This window comes from Danio rerio, chromosome 24, assembly GCF_052040795.2.
Source record: "Danio rerio strain M-AB ecotype USA chromosome 24, GRCz13ab, whole genome shotgun sequence".
Classification (NCBI taxonomy): domain Eukaryota; kingdom Metazoa; phylum Chordata; class Actinopteri; order Cypriniformes; family Danionidae; genus Danio; species Danio rerio.
The window spans coordinates 9,445,068-9,457,500 of record NC_141044.1 but is presented as its reverse complement, the minus strand read 5'-3'; the positions used below and the strand labels follow the sequence as shown (position 1 = coordinate 9,457,500).

General features: G+C 37.2%; 1 protein-coding gene across 15 annotated transcripts in view; it reads right to left on the bottom strand.

The window, feature by feature from the left end:
- Window positions 1–12,433, bottom strand: part of dlgap1b (discs, large (Drosophila) homolog-associated protein 1b) — a 253,870-nt gene that overhangs the window by 97,681 nt on the left and 143,756 nt on the right. For 2 of the 15 annotated variants that reach the window (XM_087309268.1, XM_087309272.1), the window contains exon 1: window positions 3,950–4,178. The exons of the other annotated variants lie outside the window; for them this stretch is intronic. In XM_087309268.1, the coding sequence (XP_087165394.1) occupies window positions 3,950–3,973 (24 nt within the window). In that variant the 5' untranslated portion in view covers window positions 3,974–4,178. Of the gene's footprint in view, window positions 1–3,949; window positions 4,179–12,433 lie in introns of those variants that run through there. 15 annotated transcript variants of the gene reach the window in all.

The window sequence follows — 12,433 nt, the reverse complement described above, 5'->3', positions numbered from 1 at the left end:
TCAAGAGAAAGTTGGGAATAGACTCTAGAACATAGAAGAAGCAGATAACTCTGTGTCTAAGGCGGATCAGGAACACCAGTTTTGCGACCAATACAATTAAGTATTTTGATAATATTACATATTCTTAGTACTTTTTACATTTGATAACTAGACACAAATCTCACTTATTTTATGTTATTGAATTATTTAATTATAGATACTAATCAAGTAATTGAATAATAAATGCTCTGCCCAACAAATTATGATTGTGACTAAGTGCATACTGTTCAAGTCAATAAAATGCATTGAAACACTCTATTTCTTAAAATTTTGAAAAAATAAAAAAATTCTTAGGTGTAATTTAATGATTAGTTTATTGAAATAATGCAATCTCACCACATTTTGTATTTTTTATATAATTCTTACATTTAGTACAAGTAGTTACATATATCTCAATGAGGAGTAGGGTTAGGGCGGGGTAGGTTTGGTTTTGACAAATTGTCAAGATCCGAAAGTGCAGATGTTTTGAAACACTGCTCCGAAGTGTTTTGAAAGTCCCAGGTCACAAGACTGAATTGATTCATAGAATCGAGGAATTCTCAACTGTTTCGAGACCTGACAAATCTGTGTTTGATTGAATGAAAACTCATTTGCACATAGCCTAGAGCAGTGGTCCCCAACCTTGGGGCTGTGAACTGGTACTGGTCTGTGGATTAATTGGTACTGGGCGCACAAGAAATTATGAATTATTTGTGTTTTATTTATTGTCTGAGTCTGAACGATCTTTTATTTTGAAAAATGACTATTCTCTCAGTTACATCTCAAGGCTGTTGTATATTTTTGTTACAAGTGATCAGCGTGATCGCCTGCCTTGTGCATAGCCGTGCATTTATACTTCTGCATGCTGTTAGTGTTGCTCTGCAGTAACACTTAAGAAACACTAGATGGCAGTAGATTGTTATGTTCCTCTGTATCGAGTTTCTTAGCGGGTGTTTGGTTTTGTCTGAACGCTACATTAATGTATAAATAGCTAAAATGCGCTCATTCAGAGGTAGATGTGCAACAACTAAGATAAACATCTGCAGCTCCTTCACGGGACTCGACACTTGTAAACATGCCCTCCATCAGGCTTGCAGCTCTCAGCACCACCCACACTCTGCACAGCTACCAAGCCAACCAATCACATTTTTTGAGAGGTGCGCATCAGCATCAATGTCAGACACAGCAAGGGCTATGTGATCCCACAAAGGCTGCGCCGGAGCCTACGCTTGCGCTTGACGCAGAACTATAAATTAGCCTTTAGTCACTTGAGTGCAAAATGTAACCCACAAGCTAGCAAAATGAGTAAGAAACAGATGTCTTTGGAAAGTTTCTTTGAAAAGGGGAAAAGGCCCAGTGAAGGACCCCCGAACTGCCAAAGAATAAATGCGCAACCCATTCGTCAATAAATCAGGTGAATCCAGCCTGTCTGCAAGAAGATCAACCGCTAAAGATCCCAAATTATGGCGGCCTTGTTTACATATCACGTCTTTTCCGTGCACAAGTTTGTTATTTCTATTAGAGGTGCACAGCTTGAGCCCAGTTGAAAACAACTCAAGTTTTCAGAATGCGAGTCACATGACAAGAACTGACCAATCAGCTTCATCCTTTGTATGACCACTGGCAAAACCACAGAAATTGATTTGATAACTCTTATTAATGTTCATCTTTCATGACCACATTTATTCACAAAGAGTTTCTTTGAATGATAGACCGATGTTACAACAAAACACATTACAAGAACAGCAACAATAACCCAAATTCATATATATACTATAGCCCCTTTTACATATACAGACTTTTCCGGAAAATTACTGGAAATTTTCCAGAAAGGTATGCATGTGTGAACGAGACCTTTTGGAAAATACCGGTATATTAGTTCCTGCAATTTTCTGGAAAAAAAAGTTGTAACATTACCGGTAATTTGCTGCAATGCTGCTCTGTGTGAACGCAGAAGGTAAATTGCCAGAAAGAATGGGTCCATAATTAGAACACATTGACGTGAGGCGTCTAATCTAGCCAGTTAGAACATTCTTACGCGTTTACCTGCAGATGTGAATCAAATTCCAGAATGTACTTACCTGTGTGAACAGTTTTTTTTTTTAATTCACTGGTAAGGTAATTTCAGTAATTTTCTGAATATTTAACGTTATCACTGTGTGAAAGGGGCTTATAGTTGCTTCACTCTGAATTTGAACCTATTTGCATGCCAGTTAGGAACACCACTCGACTAAATCATTTGATATCCTGTGTATGCAACTTGGTTTATAAATTAGGCCCATACAGAATCTGTGCGCGCAGAAATCCACAGACTTGTGTAAATGTCACAATTGTGTAAATTTATATTTATTCAGTTTTAAATTAACTTCACTAATATTATTATCATATTCATTCATTCTGTTTTCAACTTAGTCCCTTTATTAATCTGGGGTCGTCACAGCGGAATGAACTGCCAACTTGTCCAGCACATGTTTTATGCAACAAATGCCCTTCGAGCCACAACCCATCACTGGAAACCCATACACACCATCACACGCATACTCACACTATCGACAATTTAGCCTACCCAATTCACCTGTACTGTATGTCTTTGGACTGTGGGGGAAACAGGAGCACCCGGAGGAAACCCACGCAAACGCAGGGAGAACATGCAAACTCCACACAGAAACCCCAACTGACCCAGCCGAGGCTCGAACCAGCGACCTTCTTACTGTGAGGCGACAGCACTACTTTCTGCGCCACTGAGTCGCCTATTAATATGATATAATAATTGTAATATTAAAATGTTAATTGGATTTGTGAACAATACCGTTTGTAAAAGTAATACTTTCTGTCTTTTAGTAAATAGATTATACGAAAGACTTGCTTTGTTCACCAAATTACTGGATTTAATCAGATTTGCATTGTAAAGAATAAAGTAAAACATTTATTATTTCTTTATTTCATATATTAAGCTTTTAGTTATGATCCTCCTAAAATCATGTCGCATAATTCCGCAGATTTATTTTTATAAAATTCTCTGCATTAGTAGCAGAAAAATCTCCGCAGATTCTGTCTGGTTATAAATCACTGAATTCACTCAACGTTTTCTCCGTTGAAGTCGTTTCAGAACAATCCCTGAAAACGTCTCACTGTCGACCCACGTTTCGAAGCCTTTTCACATTTGTTTTAACTGTTTCAGTTTTTAACGAAGCCTTGCTCTGCCCACCACTAGAGTGGGGTTTGGGGACATGCCTCCTTTAAAAAAAGGTTACCTTTTCATATGAATAAAATTGTATAATATTCCCAACAAAATAGCTGCTTTACTGCTGATTCATGAAATAGCTACATTTTCTTGTGAGCTCAGGCTAAATAAAACATTTCAAATAATTTTGAAGTCACAACCTCATGTGAAAAAGTTTTTAATAACTTCTGACAACTATTATGAAATATATTGGCAGTAGATGATGAAATACCAATTGCCCCCAAACCTCATTTAACCTCAAAGTAATTGATGATTCATCATGAATAAACAGTATGCTGATTGATGTTTTAAAAACACAGAAATGCTTTAAAAATGACTAAACTGTTCATTAATACATCACAAACCCTTCCTGCGTGCTTATCCTAAAGTATTAACCACAAAGCTCCCTGCTCAACTAGATGACGCAGCTCTGACTATGCCTTCTCAATCTCTTCCCACATGATCTCAATTACACATCAAACCTCTCTGATACATGAGATAATACACTCTTAAAAAGCTAAAAGCACATCAGGCAACCCACACACTAGCACCTGCTGCTCCCACTACAGAAAAACAATATTGACTTCTTCACAACCAACCTCATTATCCGAAAATGATCTTGATAACATTTTACTCCCACTTGCACTATATTCACGTACGACACACGCAATGTGCACTTCTCCAACCCTCACCTCAAAAGCCTCTCACCTCTCTGAGATGAATAACAATCATTTCATATTTTCCAGCTCGGCTCGGCTTCTTTTCAAATCTTCCAGCATTTTAACAGAACTATAGTGAAGCTTCGGGCTCACTCTGTGATGTGCATCGCATGCTAACGCAATTCTTTCACACGTTCCCTTCTTTTTTTCAGGCGCTCTACTAAAGGGGCGAAGCCAGCAACCTTTCCTCCGTCACCGAAAACAGAAGAGAAAGGGCCACAAAGAGAGATATTGTTCAGACTGGGGGAAAAGATCCACTCTCTGTGTAAAGCTCTTTTTTTTTTAAGAGTAGAGGATGGAAATGAGGAAAAAGTGCAGTGAGAGTGAATGAAAGGAAGCAAAGTACCTGAATGCTACTTGCGAGACTTTAAAGATCTAAAGAGATCACCCAAAAATGATCATTTACTTTGACACAAATTAAGACATTTAAAAGACATGCTGGTTGCTGTCACCCATTGACTCCCATGGTAAATTTGTTTTCTTAATGTGGCTGTATTTTTCCAACATTCTTCAGAATGACTTCTCTTCTTACCCTTCATCTTTCTTTCTTTCCATGTGTCTCTCTTACATACATGTATATATCTCGCACTTTTTCCCTCACTGTGTTCACTTTTCATTTATTCTATTTAATGTGATAACTTCTTCAGTCATCTTAAATTAAATGTAAATACCCTACAGTAAATAAATAAATATTCATTTATTCATTTTGTTTTCGGCTTAGTCCCTTTATTAATCAGGGATCGCCACAGCGGAATGAACCACCAACTAATTCAGAATATGTTTTACACAGCGGATGCCCTTCCAGCTGCAACCCAACACTGGGAAACACCTATTCACACACATACACTACGGCCAATTCATCTTATTCAATTTACCTACAGCGCATGTCTTTGATCTGTGAGGGAAACTAAAGCACCTGGAGAAAACCCACGCAAACAAGGGGAAAACATTCACACTCCACACAGAAATGCCAACTGACTTAGCCAGGGCTCGAACCAGCGACCTACTTGCTGTGAGGTGATCGTGCCACTGTGATAAATAAATGCCCTAAATAAATAAATAAATATATATTTTTTTAAATATGCATTATAAAAATAGGTTATCAAACAGAGATTTTAGAAGTGACATTTAGGAATTTTCTTTATACCAACGTGTAACAACAAAAGTAAATACAAACATCCTGTCACAATCTCCAGCAATCCAGGCTTGCAGATTGCTGGTAAACACACGTACCTTCACCTGGACTACAATTCTGTCACTATGAACTACATTTCCCATCATGTGCAACTCACACACACCTGCTCCGATGATTACATACGCAGCTGGCCGCTGATCAAAGACTACGACTATATACACTGCATTCACACACACTTTGAGGAGTCTTGTTTTTGCCCAGTGAACATTGCAAAGCTTTTTCCTGTTTGTTTTGCTGTGTTAGGATCCTTGTCGGTTTTTCGTTTTGATTCTTAGATGCCTAGCCAGATCATTTGCCTGTATTTTGATTATGCTTTTTGGATTATCTTTATGCTACTGTTTGCCCCTGTTTGACCATTGACTGCACAACTTCTCTTTAATTAAATTGCACGTGGATTCTCATCTCCGTTGTCACCTTCTGTATACGTTACATATCCAACTGTGCAAAAAATATTGTATTGTTCATATAATGAAAAAAAAACAGTAAATATGTGAAATGTCCTTTTTCTGAAAAAAATATATTAATATTTAATATTAATATCTATTTTACTACTACTACTACTGCTACTATTAGTAATAATAATAATAATAATAGCTAAAAAATTATTAACTATATAAGCTATTGCAATAACATAATAATAATAATAATTATTATTATTATTATTATAAAATAATTTATATAAATAAATTTATTAAAAATAAAATGAATGAATGAATTAACTGAAAATGTTTTTTTGATAGCAATATATATATATATATATATATATATATATATATATATATATATATATATATATATATATATATATATATATATATATATATATATATATATATATAAATAAATAAATAAAGATAATACATTTTCCAATAAATATATTTCCTATTCGATGTCAACGCTAGGGGGAAAAGTTAGGATAATTCTAAGGTTCCATGTGGTTTTATAGCCCCCAGAGATACTATTATGGCCCGTTTCCACTGAGTGGTACGATACAGTTCGGTTTGGTATGCTTTTATGGCCGTGTCTACTGTCAAAAAGCGTACCAAACCGAACCACTTCTTCAGCACCCTTTCAAAAGGGTACCAAACACGAGAAAGGGTACCAAAAGGCGGAGCTAGACCCGCAGAGATAGAGATATGACATTCGCTTGCGCAACAAGCCAGAATAAAAACAAAAGAGCTGCCATGTTTGAAATACACAGCCGAGGGTTCTTTTACAGCGTATATACATTAACATATATAATAATGAGCCAAGGTCAACCCGGGCTCAAACAAACCTTGTCGCCGTCTTGATGAACAGCCACAAAGCCAAAAAGAAGAGCAGATTTACCCTGTGTCCCTTAGTTTTTTCACGAGCCAGTCTGAAGCGCGAGCGGTTTCGCTTTCTTGCTTGCGCTCGCCGCGCGTCTATATCTGAAATAACAAACTTCTTGTGCTGATGATAATAACGTGCGCTTGATTATTGACGTGGTTTTGAAACCCGATCAGAAACTGACGACCGCGAGAGAAGCGCGAAAACAAAGGAGATGTCGGAAAAAAAGGAGCACATTGTTTAAGCAAATGTGAACAAACTGCCATTATCACCACCTTTTGGACTAATATGAACTCAGAATGATGGAATGACTCTCTAACAGAGGCTACATGTGCTGCTGAAGATTAAAGACACAGATGAGAGGTTTGCTCTGTCTGTGGGCTATAATTTGTGTTGTTTTTGAACCCAAATAAGCACTAAATGTCTGCTGTGTGTAGTTATTCTGTAGTTGGTAACATATCGGAGACTGTAAGGGTCTGTGTGTGTTCATATATGTTGCATTTATTTATTTATTTTATATTATTACAGACGTTACAGTAGGCTATTTAGCACTGTCATTGATCTGCAGTTATAATCAAATATGTTTATAAAAAAGTTAGTAATAAACATTTCTACACAAGTATTTATGTGTATAAAGCATCTGTTTTGTGAGTAGTGCTTCTCATACGATATGGGAATAACCTGTACAGCTTTACTGTAGAAATTTTCTCGAGCGAAAATGATGTTGACTGAAACTCTGTTGTATACCACGCCCATTAAAAGGGGCGTCATTTTTTCATAATTATCAATGCAGCCAATTACGATCAAGCGAGTTGTATAAATAAGCTGTCTAAACAATTTTCTTCGCTAATCATAGGTGACCTAAGCGTAATTCCCACCATCCTCCCCACCACCACCACCAGGTTGGGCCCCGTTCTCGCTGGGGGTTGGCTCAGCCCTGCCTTCATCTACAGGCAGTATTTGCCACCTTTTCATGAGACCTGCATCATCGGTTGGGCTTAGGCCAAAAGACTATACATAAAGGACATTAACTGATTCTTAATAAATGTTATAACGTTTTGAGTCTTTCTAGTAGAAACGCAAGCCAGATAAAGGTGACCCGTACTGACCAGAGCCGTACCGTACTGTACCAGTCAGTGGAAACGAGCCATTAGCGGCCCACCAGATGCCATCCTCCGTTCACTTTTGTTCGTGACCTCCTCGAAATATTGTCATAGGGCCCATACTGGCCAGCGGCACCCTTGTCTATTATTTGTTTATGTAAAGTTGTCTATTAATCTCACTCAAAATATTTAAGTAAATTGTTTGTTTGCATGCTAAACAGTTTAGAATTATGTTATGCACAATTTCACATTTCTCTTCATATTAGCTGACCTCGACATACTTCTCTTCTCTGTTCTATCCCCTCACCCTTCTCCATTCTACATGCATCTCACACTTCTCCTTAGCTCTCCTCCATCTCTCCTCCATCATCTTCTTTCTCCTCTGACTCAATTACTCAGCCACATTGGGAACAGAAGAGAAAGAGAGAGATAGCAGAATGACAAACACCAAATCCATTTTTTTCTCTTAATCTTCACACAAACAGTGGCTGATCTCCAGGGGCTGCGGGCTGGATTTTTTCTCATTTATCCTTGTTTTATTTGTTTATGATCTCTCCATCACAGCCTGCATCCACAACAAAGAAAACAAAGCGCAAGCGGCGGTCTCCGAGTTCATTTTAATCTGTCACAATTCAGCGCTGCTAACACACAGCAGGTCAGTCCTCAGCATATGTTAATACATTCAAACCCACTGGAAATGTTAGGAGACATTTAGACAAGTTAGAAAAAATAGAGGTATCATTAGAGGCCAAATACTTATGTTAAGTTATTGTGTTCATGCTAAGAAACACAAAATGAAAGGCATCATATTGCATTTTTTTATTTAATTGTGAAAAATATTAAAAACAGCAAAAGAAATCTCAAAAATGTCCCAGTTGTCAACAAACTTTTAGGCCACATTTACACTGCACTGTTCAAGTGACTCAATTCCGATTGTTTACTCCCATATGGCACAGATCGGATATGGCCCATGTGCGTGTAAGCAGGAACAAATCCCATGGATTCCGATTTACTCAAATCAGATTCAGGCCATTTTACTGTGTACTGGGTTGTAATGTATATTTCACAACAAAAAATAAATGTAGCATGCCTCGCTGTCATTTAAAACGTGCAGTTCATAACACATCAGAGCTGGAGTCTATGCAGCACTTACAGGGAGGTTTTGGTCAATAGTGATACTTTGTACCACGTTATTGAACTCCAATGTCTCTGAGAGAGATTATGTTACCAGATGATCTTAACTTGAGAGATTTTACAAATAAAAGGTATTTTAAAAATGGAACAATGCGCAAACAACAAAACAAATAAAACTGGTCCCGTGGAGTTGAGCACTTAATCTTGCCAGTGTATGCTGTGTAGTGTGTATAACGCCCTTACACTTACTCTTTTTTTAATTTTTTCACTTTACTCGAGTGCCTTGGACTGATTCTTGTTGCAGATTTGATGAATCCCTTACCCAAAGAGCACCGACCATACATTTGAACTTACCCCAGAGCGCTTTTTGTTTTGTTTTTTCTGAACGCCCTTACATGTTGGTAATTCCCGCAAAACTGAAAGTGAAAGTATAATATGCATGCATTTATAAGCAGAAAAAAGAGGAATCCTCCACCACCACGATGAAACCGGTATTATCGGTGTTGTCACATGTCGATTAACCGGTGGGGAAATTTCCTCATTGTCACAACCCTAGTGAGCAAAGCAAGGCTTCATAAAACACTGAAACAGTTGAGACAAATGTGTCAAAGCTTTAAAACATTTCAAAACCCGTCTTTACAGTCATTATGTATTGTTCTAGAACAGCATCTGACATCCGAATGAACACTTTGTGAATAAATTTGTCTTGTTTTAGTCTTTAAAAAGTAACATTATTAAAATACGTCAAATCATGATTTCAGAATCTTTGTACAAATCTGGATTCGATCTTGGGCCATTTGCAGCATAGTTACTCTGTGCACAGTCCACTAAGCTTCATGAGATCATTTTTGTCTAACCCTGTCAGTTAAACGCAGATTTGTCAGGTCTTGAAACATTTCTGAAATGACCAACGCTTTGAATTAGTTACGTGACCTGGGTGTTTCGAATCACCATAGTCACGTGACCTGGCTGTTTCAGATCATGGTTTGGTGCACTGTTTCAAAACATTTGCGCTTCAGGATCTTGACACTGTCGAAACGTCAGTTTCACGTCAGCCATCCCTACCTGTCTGTCCCTGTTTTGACCTTTGCCTGTCTCACGATTCTTAATAAACTGCACTTAGATCCTCAACTCTGTTGCCAGACTCGTAGAAGTTACAGTAATGGGGCGGTATGTTGTCCGCATTCATCCGTGTCTCCATATGGATGCTCGCTAGTTTGCATTATACACCATCGGATTTTGAGGCAGAGCAGACCAGACCGGTATTTGAGTCTGGCAAAGGACGGTTCCACAAACCAGGTAAATGAAACAAAAAAAAAAGCAGTGTGAAATCGTAATAAAAGCAGGGGACCATGATGGCTTTTCTCTTTTAGTTTGCTTTTGAAAACACTAGGTTTCTAGATTTTAACCTAACTTGGTTAGGTTTAGGGAAGGTGTTGGGCGGGCCAGTGAATATCAAGCTTATATATCATGCACAACAAGACAATCAGATTCTCTCATGGATGAGCGTGAGAAGGACGTTGAGATTGACAGAAACTTTCAAAGTGGCTTGATTTACAAGAAATGCTGCATATTAGAAAATGTGATCCAGTAGCTTATTTGAGATTGTCAAAAAATGCACATTGTGGCCTGTGGTGGATAAGTGAAAACAAAAACTGCAAGGAGACTTAGCCATCTTTGAGGGATTTTCAAATTGTACTTAAACAGTGGTCTCACACTTAATTCCTGGTGGGCCACAGCTCTGCGGATTTTAGCTCCAACCACCTCCAAATCACCCCCCACCATAATAGTCTTTAGTAGTCTTAAACACCTTGATTAGTTGGATCAGCTGTGTTTGATTAGGGTTGGAGCAAAAACTGTACAGAGCTGCAGCCCTCCAGGAAATTGAGTTTCAGACCCATGTTCTAAAATGTATGAATGAGATTGCTCAAATTCACATTAATTAACCACTAAATCTAAAAGTTATGAATTGCCATTAGACTGCATTCAAGTTCAACACATGAATGGGCATGCGGCACTCTTGTGGTGTTTCTTTAGAAAAATGTTTTCATAGAAAAAATCCAGCATTAATACAAACAAAAAACATGCACTATATCTATATAATATGTCTGTCAACGACAGCATGCCCAATGCAGTTCCTTGAGGGTCTATTCACAACTAGGTTCTAGTAACTGTATTCCAGTTCAGAGGCTACATCCTTCAAAGAATGAAGACTTCAAAGTGCAGGAAGGCTGGACCAAGCACTGTGAAATGTGGGATACGGAGGATAGACTTTTCTCATAGCAACTGAGACAGCTGACATTGATGGGCATAACTTTTTAGAAAAAGAGATTGAAAATTAAATGAAAAGGATAGTTCAGCCAACAATGAACATTTACTCACTCTTCAGTGGTTTCATTTTTCTGTTAAACACACGTAAAGACATTTTAAAGAAAGCTAAAACCATTGACATTGATAGTAGGAAAAACAAATACTATGAAGCCGATGGTTATACAGTAGGTTATCAGCTATATTATGTTCAACAGATACTACCCATTTAAACTGAAAACAAGATGGAGTTCAAGTAGTCTAAATATGTGCACCTTGATCTATTTAAATACACATCAGAAGTATAAACTACAAATATCATCTTTGTAAGTTATAAAGTACAGTTTTTACATTTCTATTTTTTGCATTTGATTAATTGGATAACAAATAAAATTAACAAGTAAACCGATACTTACATTTAAAAGTTTAATCTAATATTTTCTTAAGAAATAAATGTTGTCAAGGATTTATTAAATATTGAGACTGTCTCAAAGGATGCATCAGCTGTTTCCATCATAGCTCAGAAAATGAAGGCCACATTTGAAGAAGCTTTTGAACTGAGACAGCCTTCGTTGCATGGAGACGCAGTTGGCCTTCGAATACAGCCTTCAATAGATGCGGCGTCTAATTTGGAATGCAGCTATTGAGCCTGAACAGTGTCATCAGTTGGTTCAGGTGTGCTCAATAATGGTTGGAGCTCAAATTTGAAGCTCATTTTTAAAGTCTGTCAATGAACAGAGCAGGGGTGCCCAAACTTTTGCTTTTGAAGGGTCAAAAACCAAACTTGAATGAGGCTAGTGGGCCAAAGGCAAATATAGGTGGGGTAATTTGGCATGGGTAATTTCATAATTTAATTAATATTGTTTAAAAATGACAAAAAAACATTGTTTTATATTAACTAATACATTATTTTTTATATTTTATCATCACTTTTTTTGCAGTAATATCTAATTTATAACAAAATTACATCAGTTTTTGCCTTGATTTGCTTGCTGATGTCCTTTCTATCCATCGAGTGACAGTGTTTACATTTTTAAAAATCAGATTCATTGACAACACTGAATTGAAACATTTAATTTCAGTTTGCTTCCTTTTGTAGCTCAGCAATAAAACAAACTAAAAAAATGTTCCGTCAAAATTGAAATGATGATCTCTGTGTTAAAGGCATTCGTCCCAACCATCTCCATCATCCTCACTCTCCTCTCAGATAGGATGGTGGGTCAATTCAAAGGGCATCTCTGATATAGATCCTTTTTAAAAATTTAAATTTTATTGAGATGGGTTTTTAAAAGTATGAATAAAAAAATAATTCTCAACAACAGAGAAGTTCTGCACCATTAGTCGCAAGGGTGCATATTTAGAGTGAGCTGATTCACCTCCATTTTTCTTCTGTCCATTTTGAAAGCCTCATTAAATATGTAGG